Source organism: Idiotropiscis lumnitzeri, chromosome 16 (genome assembly GCF_059441095.1).
Source record: "Idiotropiscis lumnitzeri isolate Australia: NSW breed Sydney's pygmy pipehorse chromosome 16, RoL_Ilum_1.0, whole genome shotgun sequence".
Classification (NCBI taxonomy): domain Eukaryota; kingdom Metazoa; phylum Chordata; class Actinopteri; order Syngnathiformes; family Syngnathidae; genus Idiotropiscis; species Idiotropiscis lumnitzeri.
In genome coordinates this window covers 15,095,116-15,116,945 of record NC_142406.1, presented here as the reverse complement: position 1 = coordinate 15,116,945, position 21,830 = coordinate 15,095,116, and the positions used below count along the sequence as shown (strand labels likewise).

General features: G+C 46.9%; 4 protein-coding genes across 7 annotated transcripts; 1 reads left to right on the top strand and 3 right to left on the bottom strand.

Annotated features, from left to right (window-relative positions):
- Positions 1-1,477: 1,477 nt before the first annotated feature.
- On the bottom strand, positions 1,478-7,358 carry znf384a (zinc finger protein 384 a). 2 transcript variants are annotated; one of them, XM_088278464.1, is made up of 11 exons: positions 7,193-7,358; positions 5,893-5,960; positions 4,848-5,157; positions 4,524-4,646; positions 4,269-4,423; positions 4,016-4,092; positions 3,709-3,933; positions 2,559-2,726; positions 2,320-2,398; positions 2,044-2,202; positions 1,478-1,967 (listed from the first exon to the last, which is right to left on the bottom strand). In XM_088278464.1, exons 1-11 carry the CDS (start codon positions 7,242-7,244, stop codon positions 1,608-1,610), a joined length of 1,776 nt encoding a protein of 591 aa, XP_088134590.1. In that variant the 5' UTR covers positions 7,245-7,358; the 3' UTR covers positions 1,478-1,607. The 2 variants fall into 2 exon arrangements, with proteins under 2 accessions (XP_088134590.1, XP_088134591.1); XM_088278465.1 differs by lacking the exon at positions 2,559-2,726.
- A 409-nt stretch (positions 7,359-7,767) lies between these two features.
- Positions 7,768-13,055, bottom strand: daxx (death-domain associated protein). 2 transcript variants are annotated; one of them, XM_088278775.1, is made up of 12 exons: positions 12,906-13,055; positions 12,150-12,351; positions 11,497-11,922; positions 11,275-11,406; positions 11,068-11,184; positions 10,610-10,841; positions 10,387-10,541; positions 10,229-10,322; positions 9,533-9,797; positions 9,272-9,466; positions 8,890-8,998; positions 7,768-8,808 (listed from the first exon to the last, which is right to left on the bottom strand). In XM_088278775.1, the coding sequence occupies exons 2-12, from the start codon at positions 12,327-12,329 to the stop codon at positions 8,749-8,751; spliced, it is 1,965 nt and encodes a 654-aa protein (XP_088134901.1). In that variant the 5' UTR covers positions 12,330-12,351; positions 12,906-13,055; the 3' UTR covers positions 7,768-8,748. The 2 variants fall into 2 exon arrangements, with proteins under 2 accessions (XP_088134901.1, XP_088134902.1); XM_088278776.1 differs by having other exon boundaries at positions 10,229-10,319.
- A 1,204-nt stretch (positions 13,056-14,259) lies between these two features.
- Positions 14,260-17,697, bottom strand: LOC148321697 (tapasin-like). Its single transcript, XM_088278749.1, has 8 exons — positions 17,162-17,697; positions 16,536-16,721; positions 15,954-16,190; positions 15,512-15,871; positions 14,950-15,273; positions 14,752-14,853; positions 14,555-14,583; positions 14,260-14,476 (listed from the first exon to the last, which is right to left on the bottom strand). Exons 1-8 carry the CDS (start codon positions 17,229-17,231, stop codon positions 14,465-14,467), a joined length of 1,320 nt encoding a protein of 439 aa, XP_088134875.1. The 5' UTR covers positions 17,232-17,697; the 3' UTR covers positions 14,260-14,464.
- Positions 17,698-18,097: 400 nt separating this feature from the next.
- LOC148321696 (H-2 class I histocompatibility antigen, K-Q alpha chain-like) lies at positions 18,098-21,412 on the top strand. Of its 2 annotated transcripts, none has more exons than XM_088278751.1 (8): positions 18,098-18,344; positions 19,200-19,466; positions 19,555-19,833; positions 19,924-20,232; positions 20,339-20,455; positions 20,571-20,588; positions 20,677-20,824; positions 20,932-21,412. In XM_088278751.1, the coding sequence occupies exons 1-7, from the start codon at positions 18,290-18,292 to the stop codon at positions 20,802-20,804; spliced, it is 1,173 nt and encodes a 390-aa protein (XP_088134877.1). In that variant the 5' UTR covers positions 18,098-18,289; the 3' UTR covers positions 20,805-20,824; positions 20,932-21,412. The 2 variants fall into 2 exon arrangements, with proteins under 2 accessions (XP_088134877.1, XP_088134878.1); XM_088278752.1 differs by lacking the exon at positions 18,098-18,344 and adding an exon at positions 18,366-18,497.
- Positions 21,413-21,830: the final 418 nt, after the last annotated feature.

The following is a 21,830-nucleotide window of genomic DNA, read 5'->3' as shown; positions in this document are numbered from 1 at the left end:
AATAAATAAACCATGAAATGTTATCCTACAATTTTCATTGTTTTGTTCATTCGTTCAATAGGAAATTAAATCAATCTGATAACTGCACCATTAAATAATTAAATAAAAGTGTCATTAAGGAAATGCTTCATTTATAAAATATGAAATTAAATAAATCAATGTGTCAATAATTAAATTACCAATGATTATATGTAAAAATGTATAGAATTATTTCAGTATTTAATTATTTCAGGATGCAACCACCGCAGATGAAATGCAAAGAACAAAAACAAAGCAAGGCTTGAACATTTTTTTTTTTTAATGAAATCTGTTTGCCGACTTTATTCTCGCAAAGAGTCCGATCGGGTGAGCATACAGTCCGCTAAAGAGTAGCACAGCTCATTCATGTGTTCGCATCAGCCAGGACATGAATAGTAATTCATTATTTTTCCTAAGAAGACGACAACGGATACGCGGCGGAAAATGTGTGGCGAGACAAACAAATATGTCGTAAATTGAATTTACTGTCATTTCATATTGCCCAAATATTAAAAATGTTGCTTGATAATTCCAGTCCAAACATGATTTGAGTGAATATCACTAATACAACTTCCTTTTTTTTTTTTTTTGGGTTAAGCTCCAAAGCTCACAGGTGTTTTGTTATAATTGTTCAAAAAAAGAAAAAAAAAAAGTTTTTCACAGGACATGCTTCCCTTTTACAGAAAACTCTTATGTACAGCATACTGCCATCGAATAATAATGCCTTTAGGTTGATAATAGCGTGGATAACATTTGCAATACAGTTGTAATGAGTCATAATATGCACGAATAATCTTTATTTTTTTGTTTAAGAAAAGATTAATAATAACAGTACCTATCAGCCATTTTGTCATACAATCATTATTCCCCCAACAACTGGCTGCCGAAATGTTGTGACGGAGGGTCACAAACGCTTCTAGAAGTTAAAAAAAACAAACAAACAAAAAAAAAAACACTGTTCGCTCTTCACATTCACGCTCTCACCTTCGTCTGCTGGTAGAAAAATACGAACATATGAAAAAAAGTACGGCTGACAAACGTCCAAGTGCTTAATTCGTGCATGGGGCAAATGTCCCTCGACGGCCATTTTGAGCGTCCGACGACATGATTTTCCTCTTTCCCGACGCACATGATGATGCCTCTCGCACGGACCGCAGACGCTACCCTACCTCGAAAGAGTCCCGTTAGCAACATTTTGACATACGAACACGACATGGTCGAGCAACTCAATTCCTGGATATCGCATGTCCTATTCCATCTGTCCACCGGAAGGTAGCGTGTGCGTTTGCCAACAAGCTGCGAGGTTCAACGGCAAGGTGGCATTTCGGGAAAAGTCTCTCACTTCATCTGAGATTTCGACGCCACTTCCTATTTGGGGAGGAAGGAGCGACCGCCGCAAACAAATTGGACACCTTGTGCGGCGCTCCGCGTTAAAGCTTCGTTTTTGTCCTAGTTGCCAAAACGTTGCGCGTCTTCAGACCTGATCGATCCCTTTGAGAGCCACGCAGAAATACACGTAGAAAAGCCAGTCCTCTTGGAGAATTTTTCAGACTACGTTTCCTTTTGTACATGGCGTCAAGTCTTGTTTCCTACGAGTTCATGTGCTCCACCTGGATGGCGGACGTGGACACGGTGAGGCAGAGGTCTTTGTGGTCTGCCACGGCGCCGGGTTTGTACTGGATCTCGCCGGCCGCCACCGTCTTGTACTGGTGCAGATCGAAGGGGCACGGGATGACCCCTTCGCCGGGTTGCTGGTAGCTGCCGGGGGGGCCGGCGTTGGGGTTCTGGCCGGCGCTGTTGGGGTTGGCCTGGCCTTGGTGCGAGCCGCCTCGACCCCGCCCCCTGCCGCGCCCGCGCCCCCGGCCGCCGGAGCCGTGGCCCTGCGCTTGCTCGGCCGCCGTGAGCGTGTCGGGGTTGTGCTTCCTCATGTGTTTCATCAGGTACGTTTCCTGCGGGAAGAAAGCGTGAGGACGGCGTGACAATGACGGACGCGAAGCGCGGGAGACTCGCTCGTTTGACTCGTACCGAGGTGTAGGAGCGGTTGCACAGGCCGCAGGAGAAGAGCTTGGCGTGTTTGACGGTGTGCGTGGACAGGTGCACCTCCAGGCTGGCGGCGTCCGTGTAACCGCGGTTGCAGTTGTGGCACTTGAACGGCTTGTCCTTGTTGTGCTGCCGACGGTGAGACTGCGACAGAAAGAGAGCGCCGCGTGGTGTCGCGTTCCAAAAAATTCTAATTTGTCATCAATTTTCCTCCCGCAGCCGTGGCCGCGGCGGTTGGCTGCAGTCCCGTGTTTGCGCTACCTGCAGGTTGGAGAGCTGAGTGAAAGCTTTCTCGCAGCCGGGATGGTTACACTTGTACGGCCGGTCGCCCGTGTGAATCCTACAAGACACACACAAATGCACACCACAAATCCTGAGTGGCATCATACTGCAAGAAAAAAAACTGCCCGCATCCTGCTGATTTAGTTTTTTTTTTTTTTGCCACGGAGCCCGCCGCCGCCGCCGCCGTCTCCCGAATCCGGTCCGGTCCGGTCCAGTACCGTGTGTGCTGCTGCAGGTGGCTGAGCTGCCTGAAGGTTTTCTGGCAGTAGGTGCAGCTGTAGGGCTTGGCCCCGCTGTGGATGCGGATGTGCTGCGACAGGTAGCTGGAGTTGGCGAAGGACTTGGAGCAGTGCGGACACTTGTGGGGCTTGGCCTCAGTGTGGTTGCTGAGGCGGGACAGCAACGTGGACGGGTGGCGGGAGGGGGATGGACGAAGGAGGCGGGGATGGACCCAGAGAGAGAGAGAGAGAGAGAAAGACAAACAGAGAGAGAAAGAGCGAGAGATCTTTAGGCTGGAGCATGACCAAACTTCACAGTGAACTCAAGAACAAATCATGCGTTCAAGTGATGCTTTGTGCTCGTTTGTTTTGCGCTGTGTCCGACTTGGGAAAACACAGAAGTACAGCAGAAGCAAGCACAGTCACGCTTCTCTCGCTCTCTCTCAGTCTCGGTCTCTCAGCCTCCGTTTTGAAACCCTCCCTATCCACTAAATTGAACCCGATCATGGGGGGTGGGGGGCGACCGGACCCATCCCCAATAGCTGAAAATCCACGATACAGAGAGACCGAATCAAAATCAAAGTTTTTCAGAACTTGACCTTTAAAACTCATTCAAACCAATCAGAGCACACTTTTCCCAAAGAGGCACAGCGTGCTTGCTTCAAGCTGTTTGTCATGCCCAGTTGAAGTTTACGTGTCACCTCGACACATGAAACTATTTGAAATGACAAAATGTTCAACTCGCCAATCGAGTCTGCTGGCTTAATCCAAACACGATATGCGAAAGACCAAAGTCAGGTCAACTGAAATGAGCAAAGCCACCCGGCCATTATCTGAGCCACTTCTCCTCACGGCTTTCGGGGCAGCCGGCGGGGTACACCCTCGACTGGTCGCCAGCCAATCGTCGCTTACAAAAATGAGAAACACACGCGATGCATGCAAAGAGCGCTTAAAACACAACGCACACGCACATTTTCTTTTAGTTATTAGGCTTTGAAAATTATAAGGTTGGCCAATGACGATAAGTCGTACTCGGTCCAGTTTTCAAATTGCCTCTGTCGAGTGGCCGTGTTTTGAAGATGATTCTAAAAAAAGAGAGAGCTGCGCGTCCCTCGCCTCCCTCATGCACAGACGTCAAAAGATGCGCTACCGTGTGTGCTGCTGCAGGTGGCTGAGCTGCCTGAAGGCTTTCTGGCAGTAGGTGCAGCTGTAGGGCTTGGCCCCGCTGTGGATGCGGATGTGCTGCGACAGGTAGCTGGAGTTGGCGAAGGACTTGGAGCAGTGCGGGCACTTGTGGGGCTTGGCCTCCGTGTGCGACTTGGCGTGGATCTGCATGTCCGACTTGCTGAAGAAGGTCACGGCGCACATGCGGCACCTTGCAGGGCGAAGAGCGGGAGGTGAAAACGTTCGCAGGCGTGACATTTTAGTCTTATTGTTAACATGTGCCAACCCCCCACCTGTAGGATTTGGGGCCCTCTTTACTGGAGTGGTCGTCCTCGTCGTTGGAGAGGTCGTAAGGATCGGCAGAATGATGCTGGAGAGGAAACCAAAAAAAGTCAACCCCGGTCTTGTCCGATGATGCAACACTGCTGCACTGAGCCGACGGCGGGGACGAGAATGACGACGAAGCCTCAAATCAAATGTTGCTTCTGGCCCCGCGGCAGCGTTCGCCGCTGAAGAGGGCCGGACCGCGAAACCAAAGAGGCGCACCTGTCCCGTGGCGGCCAGGTGCGCCAGGATTAACGCATCATTTCCTGGAGGGAGGATGCCGCTCGCTCTGCTCATCGTCTGCTTGCTCTTCTTGCCTCGCTTGCCCGGCGTCGACATGACGACGCCGGGCGGTCCTGCCATGTCGTTCTTCTTGTCTGCAGACACAAACAACAGCTCAATCCCGGCGATTTTTTTTCTCTTCTTTGCCGTCGTATTCTCCGGCCGCATGAGAGGGAACCGTTTCCGCAACTTCACCTGCGTTTGAGGGGTGCACTGCGGACACGATCATGGTGGTGGCCGAGTGAGGCCCGGCTATGAAAGACTGCGAGGAGGCGGTGGGCACCAGCGTACCTTGAGGGGTGGTGATGACCAGGCCCGCTGGGAGAGCAAAACCAAAGTAACTAACTTGGTAGTCGATGTCGTGTTTTGACAGTTGGGCAAAAATAAACGAACCCCGAAAATAGATTTTCTTTACTAAACATGAAGATGAATTGAAGATATTTATTTTTTGTCTTCTTAGCGTGACCATTCTCACAAGGTCTGCCACCTCGGAGGGTACCTAATGAAGCGGCCACTCACCTGCGGTCATGATTCCCGTGGAGGGAACGGGCACCACCGTGACGTTCTGCGACGTGTGCGACTGGTGCACGTGCGCGCCCATGGACGCGCCTCCTCCTCCACCGCCTCCTGCCGCTCCCGAGCTGCCGCCCTCCTGTTTGGTGACCACCCGCAGCCCGGCTCCCGCCTCCGCCGAGCCGGGGATGGCGAGCACCGCCGTGGGGTAGTGCGGGGCGGCGGAGGAAGCCGCAGAGTGCGCGAAGGCCGGTGCGCCGGGCTTCTCGGCGCCGAGCTGCTCCTTGGTTTTGTTCAGGAACATGGCGCTCTCGATCTAAGGAGGGGTGGGGGGGGGGGGGCAGAGGTGCGGGGGAGGAGGCCGGGTTGAGACGGATGGCGGGAGAACAAGTGAGGGGCAGGGCAATGACGGGCGATTGGAGGAAGCAGACGAGCCAAAAACATAAGGATGAAGAATGGGAAAAGCAAGGAGGAGATGGAGAAGAGAGAACAAAAAAAAAAAAGGTGAGATGCGAAGAGAAGAAACAAACAAAAGTGTGAGGAGAGCTTCGAGAAATGAGAGGTGAGGGACAGGAGTAGGGTTGCAAAATTCCAGGACTTTTCAAAGATGGAAACTTTCCATGGGCACTTGCCAAATTGATGACTGGCTGCAAATACGGGAAGTTAACTAAAGTTGAGGGAAAATAGATTTGAACATAATCCTGATGAGATGTTTGCTTCTGACAAATCAAAATGCTCGAATATGACACCGCTCCGTTCAATTCCCGTGGAAAGTTCCCCATTTGGATTATTTCCTAAATTCCTCCTGCTGAGCTTTTCCCATGGAAATTTTGACCGGAAATGTTCCACCCCTTTGCAACCCTAGACAGGAGCGATCATGTGACTGGCGAAACGGTCAAAGAAGTCACATGACTGACGCGAGGGGCGGCGTGCGTGGCAGAGCGGAAGCATCGGCATGGACATCGAACTGCAAGGAATCCCGGGACACGGAAGAAACATGCCACCACACCATGTGCATTCAAGACAAGGCCAACAATAAGGTTGTGTCTACCTGTCCTTGTACAGTGGGGACGGGAGACCAAAAGTAGGACGAGTTGAAATGGGATTCGTCCATTATCTCTGGAATTGAAAAGCAGCACACTTAGAAAACACCTCGCGTCCTCCTCCTCTCACGTTCCAGAAGCCTCCGCAAGAGAAGCAAATCCACAAAGTAGCGGCCATCCATCTAGTTTAGTATTTCAATTAAATAAAACCATATACAGACTACAAATGCAAAATATGCACGTAGCGACAGCAGGTGGCGAGCCGATGCCAGCGTTATTTTGAGTGGCTAACCATAATTGACTCGACGTAAATGGTGGGTATCGGCTGCTTGTGCCGTTTACGCATTTGTTTTCCTCTCGTTTGTTGAATAAAACGATCATCGTTCCAAGTACAGTTGGTCGGCTACATTCAATTAGCTAACGAAGTTTAGTCTACATTAAAAGTGCAGTTGTGCAAAACTAATTCCGCTTTGCAGCAGAAACAATGCACTGTAGCTCACTTTCTCCAAGGGTGAATTTAGGTCAAATTTTTGAAAGTTTCTGTCACTTCATCTAATCTAAAAAAAAAAGAAAAAATAAATAAATAAATAAAACAAATCAGGGATCCTCTCCTCTGATTGGCTGAGAAGTTTCTGTTAAAAATATCCACGCAAGTTCATACGGGGCAAAATTCCAATGCTTTGCATCCGTCCAAATGACTTGACAAAGATGTCACGTGGATTTAGACTATTATTAGCAAACCAATTTCTCTAAATGATAATTGATTCCCAAAATAGTTGTCAATTAATTTGATCATCGATTAGTTGTCGCCGTTGATTAACTGCTGCCTTGATTTGAACACTTGTGCCTACTACGCTAAAATAGACTATGGTCATTATGATGGAACTTGTAAACAAAGTATTTTTGTTTCTTTTTAGCTTTTTGACAGTACATAGAGTAGTATGTCAGTTGGTAACCGCTGGACTAGACTAAAAAATATAGGAGGCTCAGATAAGATAAACGAACATGGGTGTGCTTCTGTTGACTACAAATATTAATCAATAAGCAAACTGTGTATAGTATGTGCAGCATTATTGATTTTTTCATGCAAATGCAACGTCTCGGCCAAGAGCTCGTCAAAGATTAGCACTAGTTGGTGAAATATTATTAACTGGTCTTATTTTAATGAGGAAAATGTTTGATGAAGCACTCGACGTCCCGACCAAGAACTTTACAAAGCACCGCGATGGTTAGCATGGCTTACTTGGCTATAAAGCATAGTGTGGCTAGGCTAAGCTAAGCTAAGCTAAGCTAATCAGGCTAACTTGCCTCCATTAATTTTCTCCTTTTGTTCGCTAAAGCTACGCGGAGGCCGCGCCATTGGTGTGCTTTGCTGTCTAAACACAAACAGGGTGGCTGGCTAGCTTGGCTACTCGCTACTCATCGCGCAGACATAACATTAAAAAAAAGGAAAAAAAAGTGTCGTATTAGAAAAAAAAAAAAAAAAAAAAAAAAAAAAACAAGGCAGGCAGGAGGAAAAAAAAACGTCGATGCCGTCGTCGCCTCGCCAGGGAGACGAAAGCTTCATGCAGACTTCCGGCCGCTGGGACGACGACGGCGCAGACAGTCGGTTAACAAGCGACAAATGACTCCGTCGGTAGTTACCGGTGAAACGGACTGGCCGTCAGCCCCACGGAGCTTCGTCGGGTCGGGACAGTTGGAAAAGTTTATCCAAATCTGCCTCTCTTTTCCCTCGAATATTCCGTTTTTCCCTTGTCTTTTTTTTCACCCTCTAGCTGCCCGCCAGTGTCAATTTTTGACATAGAAGAACACGTGCAATTCCGCTTGGTTCTTTCAAAATAAACCAGATCATAATCGTCTTTGAAAATAAAACAAAGGCAATTGGAAACATTACAAGTTATTTATTACAAACGCGAGACATTCAGTTTGACATATACAGACAGTTTTGATCAGATGTGTGATTTTGTGTGCTGTGGACCTCAATGATGCGCGAAGGGCGTATTTGGGACTTTATTTTGATGAGCAAAAAATAAAACAAGTTCTTGTACCCAAAGGCAACTTGACAATAATTCCAATGTCGATACTATGTCTTCCGATGTACGAATTTGTTTCTCTCGATATATCCGTCGATGTTGTTAATATAGTTGATGGCACTTATATATTTAATGACCTACTCTTCTACAATAATGCATAAAAAAATCATGAAAAATATACGTTTGAAATATTCTGCTGGTCCAAAAGAGGAGTGGTACTATAAAAGTCCTATCAGTAGTGTTTCTTAATGGACCTCTTGGAAAATGTTTTATATGAGGTTAAAAAATGTCTGATATAATTTGCCATTCATCACCTTTATCACAAATTATTCAACAATAAAAGAATAACAAATTGAAAAAAAATGCTGATGTTATTTTGGGCCAAATTAAAGACTTCAGTGGTAATAGTCATCAATAAAAAAATAAAATAAAAATAAAAGTACAATTTAAAAAGTTACTTTATTGCAAAATTTCAGAGGCGTGTCCCAAACTCCGCAAAAAAAACAACAAAAAAAACCTCCAAAATATGAAAATAATGGTATTTTTTTTTTCTGTAAACTGAAGGATTTGACAGTCAAACTCAAAATGTCGCCCAAGCTCTGGACCACTCAGTCTCTTGCTATAAGCAAAAGATGCTCAGTGCACCGAGCTGATGTTCAAGACTGAGGTGGAAAACATCTCAAAGTGTTTCTGTCGTCTCGCTGCAATCCTATTCGCTTTTGAGAAGTTACACAAATGTAAACAGACTGGCGTTCCAGCGCTCCCTTGGTTGTCCTGAGTGGAAGTTGTTCTCACAGTAGATGGAGACTGATTTGGACTCGTGACCCTCTGTCATTCCGAGTCGGACAATTCGATGATTTCCAAGGGGTCGTACTGGGTGGCCACGTTGACCTGCCGACATAAGACGAGACAGACAGGAGAGCGTGAAGGGCGGCGCCCAATCGGGACCGGGCGGGGCGGTTCGTGTCTTACTTTGTTTTTCTTGGGGGGCGGCGATTGCGAGTTGCTGACCAGCTTGCAGTCTGCGGTTTGTGGCGGTGAGGTGCAGATGACGCCCATGTCCAGCAGCACCTCCATCTCTCTGAAAAGGTTCCGCGGAAATAATAGAAATGAGGGCTTAACCATTTTGGAAAACTCATCCAACGCCCCCCCCATACTGCAATTAAATGAGATTATTTTTTATTTATTGTAAACCTAAAAAAATAAGTGCTCTCAAGTTTCACCAATTGAGAGGAAATCAATTAACCCCTTTGACATCATTCCTAAAAATGAACGTTATTCAGGTGATTTTTTTTTTTGAAAAAAAAAATAAATAAATAAATAAAACCCTCCCATAAGAGCGCGCCGTGGTCACCTGTCGTTAGCGGCGATGTGATTGAGCTTGGGCTTTGCGTCCAGCATTTTCCTCTTGCGGCTCCTGCTCAGCCTGCGCTCGGACAGTGACGGAAAAGATGGTGAGGTGCCGTTGGTGATGGGCGAGTGGCACGTCATCTCGAGCATCAGAGGTGAGCGGGCCCCGTTGGTGGCTGCTGGGGGGTCCGTGCCGCTGCTGGGGGAAACCCAGTCGCTTGAGTGTTACCATAGTAACACAGGACTTGCTTAAAAGTGTTCCCACCTCTGGTTGCTGGGGACCTGATTGGCGGGAAGGGGGGGCTGCTCGGATGCGGCAATCTGATGGGGCGACGGCGTGCGGGACTTCGTGGGCTCCGATTGGCCGGGGCCGTCGCCGGCAGACGTGTCGCCCGGCAGCGGCAAGATACCCGACATGCTGGCGTCAGAGTGGAGCTCGCTGGTGACGGCCTCGTTATCCGATGCCACGCAGATGTTTCCTGTCGTCTGTGCTTCCTCGTTGCCGCCATCTTGGTCGACGTCGTCGTCATCTAATGAGCAGGGGAAAAGGGGCGTTTCAATTCTAAACCTAAATCTTTTTTCTTTTTTTTAATAACAATCTCCCCTCCTTTGCTTATTAAAAAAGCAAATAATGACAATATTTTTGTCATGTTTAAATTTAATTTTCTTCCTTAGGTGACTGGCAAGTTTTTTTCCACCAGCATTAAAGGGGAAGTCGAATCTTTTCTTTCCAATAGCCTAAAGACTGCGTTCTGATTAATATTGCGTTGGTGAAATACGAATGTAGCAGAAAAATCCACCCGTTTTTATCCACGTCAAGGGGGCGGCCATTTTCTTTTATTATTTCCAACAGTGCATTTTTTTTTTTTTTTTTTTAATCGGGCTAAGCTGCCAAAGGAGGGTGATTATTTATTTATTTATTTTTAAATTCTGACAAAGATGCTATGTCAACGATTCTGACCTGGTCCATCCTGCTGGTTGCTGGCTTGGATCTCTTCTTCAATGTCTTCCTCTGAGGAGACATCATCTTCGTCATCCTCCTCCTCTTCCTCCTGCTGCATCCAGTGAGACAAAACAAGTGAGAAAAATCTCCGCGGTGATGCAGTGGAGCCCTCGTACCTCTTCGGCGTGCCGCCGCGCCCTGTCCTTCTCGTCCGTGTTGTCCTGTTGGACGGCGTATTTGTTGATGACATCGTCCAGGCGGTTCAGACCCAGCTCATGATTGTTCTTTAGCTTCTGGAGCAGCGTGGGGTCCATGAGCGCCGGGTCGTTGTCTTTGGAGATGACGAAACAAGGTATTGAAACGTGTTGATTTTCTGACGCGAAACACGGCGGGTCTTACCAGGCTTGTATTCGCTGGTAATTTGGCAGCCAAAGTCGTAGAGCAGGTCGTGGTGGCGCCTCTGCTGGATTTTGGCGCCGATGTCGGTGAAGGCCTTGCGGGCGATCCGCTCCAGCTCCTTGCTGCTCAGACGCAGGTTGTGTCGCTTGCTGGCCAGCTGGACCTGCTGGAGGATGTCCTGGTAGTCGGGCGGGTTCATACAGACGTCGGGGCTGTTGATGTAGCGCTGGATCTGGAGGGACGACGAAAACGGTGACATTCCCACGTCTTTTGGTTGGACATGTGATGTATGTTGTACAGCTTTTAGAATCCCGAGGGTTCCTTGGAAAATTTCCCTCTCTTTGAGGGGGTCTGTAAACTCAATTTGCAAGGTCGTGAGTAAGAACATCTGATTGACGAGCGACGACGACGTCGTTGTCGTCTTTTGCGAGTTTGGATGCGGATGACAAGACTCTCACCTTCCTGCTGATCTCAGGATAACTGGTGTCGCTGTAGAGGATTTTGCGCTCGAGGATTCGGCCCGTCAGCGAGCTGCAGTCCTTCAGCTCGCACAGCTTCTTGTAAATCTTCATCATCTGCAACGGGGCGCAAAGAAGAAAAGGCGTGAGAGCGGTGTAAGCTGGCGGGACGGAAGCAGCCCGGAACAAAAGCGGGCCGGGCCCGACCTTGCGCTTGAGTTTGTGCTCTTGAATGTACAACGAGTCCTCGGCATCCAAGTCGTCCAACGAGAGTTCGGTCCGCTGCAGGCGGCAGATCTCGTCGTTGTAGACCTTCAGGAGGTTCTCCAGATAAGCGATCTGGAAGCGCACGCTCTCTGATTAGCTGACAACTTTCAGTTAAAGGTATCCATAATTTGAAAACGGTGAAACACACGTTGGGATACCAACCTGCTTCCTGGAGGCCCTGCTTGCCTTTTTCTCCGCTTTCTGCTGGTCTTCCTGAAGACTAAACGTGGAAGGCTTCTCATCTTGCGTCGCCGGGTTCCCTCCTTGCTCTCGCGCGCCCGTCTCGGCAGTCTGGCTTTCACTTTTTAATGAGGTAGACTGAAGACAATCCGATGCGGAGGTAGAGGGCTTCTCCGGGTTCTTCTTCTTCCTGCTCCTGTCTTTGTGCTGCTTGAGGACCATGCACAGTTCATAGATGTAGACAAACACTCTGGACCGGTTGGCCTCCAGGCGGGTCAAACATCGACCCAAGCTGTTACGGAACTCCACTGACGACAGGTAGTCGCTACGAGCTTTGGCATGGTTGTTCTTCAGGTATTCCAACACCTGAGGGCAGTCCTGGGTCACGGCTACGACGTGAGCCACAAACTGAAGGGAGGAAGGAAACAGACAACGCAAACATGAGAGAACGGTACGTTGGTGGTTGCAACTTGGCGCCACGCGCATGTGGACATTGTGGACCTGCTCGAAAAGTTTGCTTTTATAAATAGTGTGAAAGGTATTCATTTGCAACCACATCAAACAAAAACATCTGATCTCGTTCGGATCGCGCAAGTGTGCCTCAAGAAGTGGTTACAGAACCAGTGTGTCATCACCTCAGAGAACAACTTGTGATTCTCCGCTTGGATAATGTGCTTCTTCTTGGCCGAAGAGAAAGGCGACTGGGTGATGTGGGTCGGGGCGGACGGCTGCGCTTGGCGGTGGGAGGACGACGAGTCCGAAGTTGAGGACGGCTGAGGGACTTCCTCTTCATCCACGACGATGACATCCGCCATGTTGGGAGATTCTTCTTTGAGACTAAAAACAGACCAAGTGTAACATAACATACAAGTATGAGTATCCTTCAGTATCACAGATATCATCTTCGCCGCCATCGCCAAGTGTTTGCTCATGGGCATTTTCATTTTGGTTTTCGTACTGCTTATACATATTGTGAATTAACGCGCAGGAAACAATATTGCTTTATTTGTCAACTCGGTGAAAAAAACCGAGTAAATTACATTTGCTGATTTACCAATAAGTTATTAAAAATTAGAAAGAAAGTAAATGGGGCTTGCAGGCGTTGTTTCGTGATCAATTATAATCATAAAAAATAACGATTGAAGTGACTTTTGGTTACTCAGGGAGTTGGGGGCGGGGGTCATTCTATAAGTCCTCATAAAGAGGAAGCATATTTTTTGTTTTTATTTGCCATTGAAAACGTTCAAGAAGTCGTTCGAACAAGTCAACGGAGCAGTCAAGTGAAAGAAGGAAGCTAATAACGCCACACACAGGACGAGTCGCTTTACTACGACGACAAAAAAAATGACAATGAAAATTAAAATACGAACTACATTTTGACGTACACCAACCTGTTGGTTAGGACGAGATGACACTCACAAGGGAATCTCGTCTACCAACCGGATATTGTCCAAATACTGACCCTCATTAGCTTACGTTAGCATTAGCGCCCTAGTTCGCGCGCGACTTCACGGTTGTAGAAAGAGGCTCGGGAACTTGCCGGGATTTTAAAGAGTGGACACAATAAATTATATCAGGGTAATAAAATGCCTCATAGAGAACCCGGCGATATCCCACAAGAAGATATGTCTCGTCTCGGGAATTTTTATGCCCATCGAAACGTCAAAAAATATATATATATATATTCCACATTCACAGGCTGAGTCCTCCGAAGACCTCATTTCCGGCTACATGACGTCACTACCTGTGCGTGGTGTTCAAATTCACAAAAATCCAGTAGAAATTCGCCACGGTTTATGCGGTCCACGGGGGTTCCATAAGTAGGAGCCTTCGAAGGCGTCGAAGAACCCAGCCTGCGAATTATATTTCTAGAATTTGGAAACCACGCGCGGTCGGGTCGCGCCGAAAGTGACAACATGCAGCACAAAAACGCCGGCTTCGGAGGACGTAACTGTGAATTGTAAACGTTGCCCACTAGCGCCACCGTCTGTACCGGAGAGCAACTCGTTAACAGAATACGTAGTCTTTTAAAACTAATTCCCCACACATAATTAAGTTTTCTTGTTTTTATTGGATCAGACTAAACAAGTGACAAACTCGAGCCTAGTGGCCCACCGCATCATATTTTTGTGGCCATTAAAGCAAACAGCGTGTCTACTTATACTCCTTGACCATTGGCTTACTGTACTTCTTTAAATTGAGGTATAAAATCTGCTCTAAAAATTGCAAACGTTAGTCTGTGGCTTTCATAAAAGGGATCCCGGATCCCCGCAATTTTAAGAATTCTTACATTGGATGATACTGGAAAAGATTTTAAAAAATATCTCAGAATGTCCATCGGTTCCTGGTAGGACAGTTTTCTTGAAATTAGTGAGGTTCAGGAGTTGCCGTTCTGTAAAAGTGACTGAAAGAGGAGAACAGTTCAGAACACTGAATGAGGCGACGAAGACCAGCGTGTTGGTGAAAGACTTCTCTCTGTCACATGATTACATCTCTGTTGACAAATGGTCGATACGGAACACATTTACACCACGCAGAACGCTGAGCTGTCTGGAAGGGGGAAAAAGTAACTCTGTCATGATAAATGTGTCAGGTCTGATGTAGTTATTTATTAATTCAAGTCCCAAATACGGGTCAATGATTATCAACGCTAGGACAACAATAACTTGAGTCTGTGTTCAGAATCTTACGTAAACTTAAATAATAACCTATATTAACAGAAACAAACGCGTACTTTCTTGAGCGTTCGTTTGAGCACAAACACACTTTATTCTTCTTTGCTGTCACACATTCGAAATTGCCAAAACATACAACAACTTTAGGGGTGGATTTTTATATTTACAAATAAGTCTTGTTGGTTGTCACGATAACAAGGAAAAAGTCAGAATGATTCAAATGGATCCTTGTGTTCGGATTTCCCCGTCTCACGTGACATAGCGGCCAAGCCTCTTCACTTCTCTTTCTGCAGAAAGTTGAAAGTTTAGAGTTCAAATACTGACTAAACATTTTGTTTGACAATTTGTTTGAGGAATAAACTCACCTTGTCTGTTCCCGCTTCGTCAGTTGACGCTACAAACAAAAATCAAAGATAATCACTCGGACGCCAATGCTTGCCTGAACAGTTCAACTTATTATTATTTTTTTTTTTGCGATTTGCGGTTGCCTCAAAGGTGCAGCGGGTGACTTGGCAAAGCCTCAACAACAATACATCACCCTAGCTTCGTAAATTTTGACCACCTGAGGGGAAGAAGGTCCAAGAAACAAATTTGATGAGGCCGTAGAGCACCAGAGCCACGCCCACCATCGCCATGGAGTCCTCGATGGACGGCGTGCTGAAACCTGAGACGACAAAAAAACATTTGCATTGCATCTGAAATAAGCTGACACAAAAATCCACATTTGTGCGGAAGGAAAGCAAACATGCCATCGTATTACCGATGACTCTGAGGGCCACGCTGGCCCGCCGTGAACCCCCGGGATGCTCCGCGACACAGGTGAGCTCCCCTCCGCCGCCCAGCTCCGGATCGGATGTGTCGAGCTCCAGGCGGGTGTCCTGGCTGTAGGTGCCGTCCCAGGCCTGCCGGTGGCCGGTGAGGTGACCGGGTCCCAACGAGCGGGTCTTGCCATCAGGGCCTTTCAACTGCCATCTCAGCTCCAGGGAATGGGGGACGAAGCCTGAGGCCTCGCAGTGGACTGACAAAGTCTGCCCCGGAGCGGTGAGGGGCAACGGCGACGGCTGGATGGACAGGGAAGGAGGTTCTGGAAGGAAGGTTAAAAAAAAAAAAAAAGATGCATGCACTTTTGAGTTGTCGACCTTGCATGTGGCCGTTCTCGATTTTCCTTCATGTGTTGGATGTGTGTCTTTGAGGGGCGTGGCCATGTGAGGGATTATTATAAACCGGTTGGTTGTGAGTTATGGCTGACAAAAATTCATTGTGAGGGTTCTTAACAGGGTTATTACAAGTTGGGATTTTTCATTCTGGTTATAACAGCTCACCTGCGATCTCCAGCTGAACGGTGACCTGAGCCAGCAGGTGCGGCAGGTACACCATGCAGATGTACATTCCTGAGTGGTGCACTTGGGCTTCCTGCAGCACCAGGGAGGCGTTGCCGTTCCGGTGCACAGCCTCAAAGTCCATGACGGCGCCTTCCTCCGGCGAGTCAGACAGACGGTCCGATTTTCCATCGTAAGCCAGAAGCAGTCGGCCGTGCCCTCGGGACTGGTAGCGCCACTCCACGGCAAAGCCGGAACCATAAAGGGGAGAAGCGGTGTCGGCCCAGAACTGGCAGTCCAGCAGCACCGGCTCCCCGAGTCTGGACTGCACCACCAGCGTTGTGGTGGTCACGCTGAGGACCACTGAGGAGGGAAACGGCAAAGCGGGCGCATGAGAACTTCTCCAAGCAAGGTGAGCAAGTCAAGTCCGAACCGCGGTCTTTACCGTCCAGCTCGTTGGTTCCGGCGGGCGCGCGCATGATGCTGGACGTGCCGTGCCGTCCGTGCAAGTCCTGAACAGCTGCAGAAAACCAGTCGGCCTGCAGGTATATCGGGCTGAGCTCGTCTGCGAGTGAGGCCGCCCATGTGAGGGTGGATGACTGCGGCTGGAAGCGGCTGAGCTCACAATGGGGCTTGCGGGTTGCGCCTTTGCGTGGACGGCGACACAGAGTCGCCGCCGGATCTGACCAGCAACAAAGACCACAAGCAGCGATTCAGTGAAAGAAAGCCGTACTGTATTTGTGAAAGCTGAGTGGCGGGAACTGGACTCTTCCTGGTTGTTGAAGACTTTTCACCTTGAAACCACAAAGGCAGCTTCACTTCAAAATTTCAGGTCGGGAGTCTTGCTATTTACATCTCTGGTGGGTCTTTCGCTCGCATGAGGGACTTCACACGTAACATTTAGAAGAAGAAAGAAGCCTTTTGGATTCAAGGTGAAACATCTTCAACGATCAGTGGGAGAGGCGGCTAGTAGCCAGTCCAGTGGCCTCCCTTCTGCTTTGGGTGTTGAGTGCGCACGCCAACAGACCGGCGATAGCGTAGACTCTCAGGATGCTGGGGTCGGGCGAATCTTGTAGGCTGGCGGCACGGTGGCCTTCTGCCTTGATGTGAAGCAGGGACTTCTCCTGGCTTGGGGGCGCCGTGAGTCCTCCTTGAGCCGCTTTCTCATTCAAATACCAGCACTCCAGCGCGGGACAGGAATGGCTGCCAAAGGCTGTGGGAAGGCCGCGCATTAAAAAATAGAATTTGCTTCATTGCCGAAAGGATGATCCTTCAAAATACAAAACCCTCATGAATAAAGAAATGAATAATCCATTTTAGCGACAGTTAAATAATATACGTTATATTTATCTTTCTCATTTGAAAAAAAAAATATTATTATAAACAGCAAGCTATGCACAAATATAATTTATGGATGTTGTTACGCGCTTTAGCCACAGGTGGGCGTGTGCACCAAATGTCGTTCAAAACTTGTCTAAGACGAAGTTTTAGTTGTCATAACGTTGCATACGCATGTACGACGTCATTAAATAAACCGCAGCATTAGATGACAAGCTATGGAGCATCGTTCGGCATGTTTGACTGGCAATTATTTTTCAAGGAGAAGTACATTTTAAGCATTTGTAAAAGTCTGTCGCGTGTTGTTTAGCATACTTTGGACGAAGCAGCTCAGCAGAAAGACATTACAAATGGACCAGAAGTTCGTCGTGGTTGTTCCGCTCATTCCTGCTTCTTCTAGTTCTTCTTTTCGTCTTCTTTTTGTTCTTCCTTCAGCAAAATGGAGCCGAGCAGCTGTCACGTTGTGTGTCTTTGCGCTCCCCTTCCGTCCAAATAACTTTCACTTTCACTCTTGGTTGCAAATTAACTGAAGAAGAAAAGCGTAACCTTCCGTTTACGGGAAGGGCGCGCAAATTGAGAAGGAAACATAAGGAACAGAAAAGTGAACAAAAACAAGTTATTCACTGAAACTACTGCATTTTCACACGATTTAAAAAATGACTCGTCCCTGGGATGCTTTCGTCAAAATGTGCCAAGGTTTAAGAATTACAGCCATGCACAGCTACAAAATAATTCTTGGCCATGGCGAAAGTGAAACGTTTTAGAAGAGAATCTGCCTCACCTAGCTATCTGCAGCCTTGCAATACAACTTTAATTTCTTGCTTCAGTCTAATTCACTGTGCTGCCTGCGCCTTCTGGTGTTTCCCCACTCGCCACCGGGGGGCAGTATAATACAGTCAAAACAGAAAAATGGAGAAAATCCACCTGTATTCCTTGTTTTTTTTTTTCTCTCTCTGTTACTTTAGTCAGCCTAGCTGATCACATCGTAGGTGGAGACACGGAGTGTGGATGGTTAATAAGTTAAATGGCCCCACTGTTACCATTCCGTTTCTTCGTGCAACCCATTTGTTTCTTCATGTGAAGACGTATTGCGTTAGGCCAACAGACAGTGCCATATCCAAGATGGCGGTGGTGCTGACGTAAAACTCAGCACTCAAAGCTGGTTTTACGGCGACTTACTTTGTATGGTAACTGCCCACTATCACCACGTGATTTCAGAGAAAACGAATCTCGTTGCTTTGTTGTTGTAGTTACCTCTCACTTGCCGGGAGGGTCGTCGTTTCGACACAAATAGATCTGATCGGAGAGTTTCTCCTCACAGTAATTTACTTTTGTTTTGAGTGGTATCCGCAGGAAGTCAAGTGAACTCATTTCGAAACGAGTTTATACTTGATCGAAGTCATCCAAATTAAATTAAAATTGTTCAAGATATTTAATCTTGACATGAATTTAGCCGTCTGCTTTGTTGCGGTTGTGCAAATACACTGCGTGGCGACTGGTAAGTGCTCTTTCGTCTTCCGTTGGTCTCATTGCGATTCATGTTGAACATCTTGATTTTTGAAGCTGCAATTGGTTCCTCATTCGCTTCTTTTGTCTACTGCGTCAACATGAGCGCGAAGTTCGCAACACTCGAGTCGGATAAGGAATACAGGCAAGATTGCTGATATTATATAACGAATAGTTTTTGACGGAATTTTCAGTTTAAATTTACACGAAAAAACTTGTTTTTTTTTAGAAAGTGCAAAAGGCGCAACAACAAATGCGAACTGCGACGTTTCCTCTAAGGCGCCCAAAACAATCTTGACAACCTTCACTTTCATAATTGTGCTCTGACTGCGAAACATCGGTTTCATTTAATGGAAATAAAGTTGAATTTAATCTCATCTGTGCAACAACAACAACAACAAAAAATGCACGTTATGGACAGTTGACAATGTCTATCGGAGGGTTTGCCTTTTTATATTTGAATTGATAATTAGACAATTTAAATTCACATTTTAATTTGAATGGCATGTTGTGTTTGAAATTAGAGAGAAAAAAAAACTTTTTTTTTTTTTTTAGTAAGCGTATAAATCAGGTGTCATGTCAAATCTTGCTTCGGGTGTCACAATCAAGTCTATCATAATTATTGACAAGAGTGAGGAATAAACACACAATGTGTTAAGCGTGTAGCTTGTCAAATCCACTGAGAAGGTTGAGAATTAGAATATGATTTGACCAAGATAAAATGAATGAATGGACCATAAGAAAAAAAAAAACAACAAAGCTTTACAACGTTTCAACTACAGACAAAAATACAAAGAGTATAATTTTGCTGTTAAGTGAAATTTATCATTTTTTTTTTTTCTTTCAGCGATTCACACGCTCAAGTATTTCACAACAACGACCTCTCACGTTACCAAGCTACCAGACTACTGGGAGGTGGTTTATGTTGACGATATTCAGATTTTGCACTTTGATAGCAAAAGCAGGAACATACAGCTGAAACAGGACTGGGTGGGCAAAATCGCGGCAGAAGAGCCACACCACTGGAAATCGGAGACAGAGATCAGTATGGAAAATGAGCATGTCTACAAAAACAACATCAAAGTTCTTAAAGAGCGCTTCAACCAAACCGGAGGTTTGTTTACATTCAATTTCCTGATCTTAAAATTTGACTTCTTTTTGTGAAGTGTCACTTCATTTCGGCGTGTGCGTGATACTTTCAGTTGTTCACATGATCCAGATGATGTATGGCTGTGAGTGGGATGATGAGACTGGTGAGGTTGATGGTTGGGAACACTTCAGTTATGATGGAGAAGACTTCATCTCGTTTGAGCTGAAGACGATGAGGTGGATCGCAGCCAATCAGCAAGCTTTCATCACCAAAAACAAGTTGGACCAAAGCGAAGGGTTGAATGAAGACAGGAAGTATGTCCTCACAGAGTTTTGTCCTGCTCTGTTGAAGAAGCATGTGAGCAATGGGAGGGGCTTCCTGATGAGAACAGGTACCTTCACGGCATGTTAGCTCCTCTCAACTTGTTCTCTCCAACTTTCATCTCCTCACACGTGCTTTCCATCTTTTCCTCGGCGTGCAGAGCTTCCCAGGGTGTCGCTCCTCCAGAAGACGCCTTCCTCTCCGGTCACGTGCCACGCGTCCGGTTTCTACCCCCGCGCATCGGCCCTATTTTGGAGGAAGGACGGCAAGGAGATCCACGAGGACGTGGAGATGGGGGAGACCCTCCACAACCACGACGGAACCTTCCAGACCACGGCCCACCTGAAAGTGGAGGCGACGCCCGACGTGGAGGGCAAGTACGAATGCGTGTTCCAGCTGGCCGGCGTCGAGGACGACATCGTCGTCAAGCTGGAGAGAGGAAGCGTCCTGAGCAACGCGCGCATCCAAGGTGACCCACGCGCACCGACTCCGATTGTTGTGCGTCAGACACGTTCCGTCGGCTGACGGGCGTCATGACGACGACTTCATCACACACTCTTTGTTGCTTTGTGAAGAGGAAGAAGACAAGAAGAAGGCGCTGGCCATCGCTGTCCCGTTGCTGGTCGTCGCTCTGGTGGCGGCGGCGGGGGCGGGGGGGGCGGTCCTTGCCAAGCGTTACAGAAGCAGAAAAGGTGAGGGACACAAATATTGGGTCTGTCAGGAAGATCCAAAGAGAAGATAATTTTTTTTTCCTCATGCCATTTGTGACAAAAGCTAAAAGTACCTTTTGTTGCTCTTTTCTTTCAGTCAAATACTCTCACACTTGTAAGTAAACCAACAAATGTAGCATACTTTTTTTTCCTGAATGTGACTGTTGTTTATTTGCATCTGACGTTGTGTTTTGCTCCTTCAGCTGTCTCCGATTCTGAAATCGTTTCCAATTCTGATTCTGAGATCGTTTCCAATTCTGATTCAGAAATCGTTTCCAAGACTGATTCTGAGCTCGTTTCTAATTCTGATTCTGAGCTCGGTTCCAAGTGAGACGCAGCCGCCGTCACAGGGTGAGTTAGCTCACGCGGACCCCACGTGAGTTTCTGATTCTGGAGATGGTTTTGGTAACGTGGTTTTGTGTGGATTCACCTCTTACATCTGCTCTGCTCTTGTTCAGCCAGGTGTCGCAATACACGAGAGATGTCGTTCGAAAACAGAAATATGTATTCACCGCACGGATGACTGCTGTGATTATATTTTTTTAACACTGTATAACTGATACTATTTGTTCGCCCATTTATGGCATTTTACATCGTTTTACAAGTCAAGTCAAGTCAAGTAAATTTTATTTGTATAGCCCTTAATCACAGACAGTCTCAAAGGGCTTTACATAACCACAATCGACATCCCCGATCTTAACCCCCAGGAGGGCAAGGAAAAACTCAAAAAACCTCATTAGGGGAAAAGTGAGAAACCTCGAGAAGGGACCACAGATGGGGGAATCCCCCTTCCAGGATGACCAGGCTGCAATGGATGCCAACTGGGCAACATTTGACACATACAATGATGCTGTGCAATAATAGATGAGATAATGTAAGCATGAAATTGAACCGAATGTCTCAAGACAAAGTTATGTATTAAAAACAACATGCACTGCTCTTTGTTTCGCTTGTTTGACTGGAAACTTAGCTGGGAAAGGCAATAAACAGCTGTAAGCCTCTTTTTATTCAGAATGTGCCAAACGGCTGCGGCTTTTAAAACAATGTTCACTGCTGATATAAAGCACGTGTATGAGAAATTTATCAAAGCATATCTTTGAAGAATTACTAAATTCCGTCACTCTAAACTCAAGGCATCACTGTTGTGATTATATAGTAAGTTATTTGGAAAGCCATAGTGGAGCCTTAATCGCATATTTGAGGAACGCTTCACCAAGTACTCCACTTTTCCACATCCAATATGGCGGTGGCGTTGACATGTTAAGCAATCAAAGTGGCGAAACAGCTACCTACGAAAACGACCTTCTGGGGTCACGTGATTTCCGAGAAAGCCGAGCGAGCGCTTCCTTGTTGTAGT

What these genes read in the sequence shown, in the direction of transcription:
- daxx (XM_088278775.1), bottom strand. Translation starts at nt 12,329, where the DNA reads ATGGCGGATGTCATCGTCGTGGATGAAGAGGAAGTCCCTCAGCCGTCC. An exon ending in ATCACAAGTTGTTCTCTGAG is followed by an intron (nt 11,923 to 12,149) that starts GTGATGACACAC and finishes TCCTCCCTTCAG; the next exon opens with TTTGTGGCTCACGTCGTAGC. An exon ending in CACATCGCCGCTAACGACAG is followed by an intron (nt 8,999 to 9,271) that starts GTGACCACGGCG and finishes GAACCTTTTCAG; the next exon opens with AGAGATGGAGGTGCTGCTGG.
- LOC148321697 (XM_088278749.1), bottom strand. Translation starts at nt 17,231, where the DNA reads ATGAGCGGAACAACCACGACGAACTTCTGGTCCATTTGTAATGTCTTT. An exon ending in GCTGAGCTGCTTCGTCCAAA is followed by an intron (nt 16,722 to 17,161) that starts GTATGCTAAACA and finishes GCCTTCCCACAG; the next exon opens with CCTTTGGCAGCCATTCCTGT. An exon ending in CGTGGCCCTCAGAGTCATCG is followed by an intron (nt 14,854 to 14,949) that starts GTAATACGATGG and finishes TTGTCGTCTCAG; the next exon opens with GTTTCAGCACGCCGTCCATC.
- LOC148321696 (XM_088278751.1), top strand. Translation starts at nt 18,290, where the DNA reads ATGAATTTAGCCGTCTGCTTTGTTGCGGTTGTGCAAATACACTGCGTG. An exon ending in GCGCTTCAACCAAACCGGAG is followed by an intron (nt 19,467 to 19,554) that starts GTTTGTTTACAT and finishes TGATACTTTCAG; the next exon opens with TTGTTCACATGATCCAGATG. An exon ending in GGGCTTCCTGATGAGAACAG is followed by an intron (nt 19,834 to 19,923) that starts GTACCTTCACGG and finishes CTCGGCGTGCAG; the next exon opens with AGCTTCCCAGGGTGTCGCTC.
- znf384a (XM_088278464.1), bottom strand. Translation starts at nt 7,244, where the DNA reads ATGGCGCGGCCTCCGCGTAGCTTTAGCGAACAAAAGGAGAAAATTAAT. An exon ending in CACGGGAATCATGACCGCAG is followed by an intron (nt 4,647 to 4,847) that starts GTGAGTGGCCGC and finishes TTGCTCTCCCAG; the next exon opens with CGGGCCTGGTCATCACCACC. An exon ending in GCAACCGCTCCTACACCTCG is followed by an intron (nt 1,968 to 2,043) that starts GTACGAGTCAAA and finishes TTCTTCCCGCAG; the next exon opens with GAAACGTACCTGATGAAACA.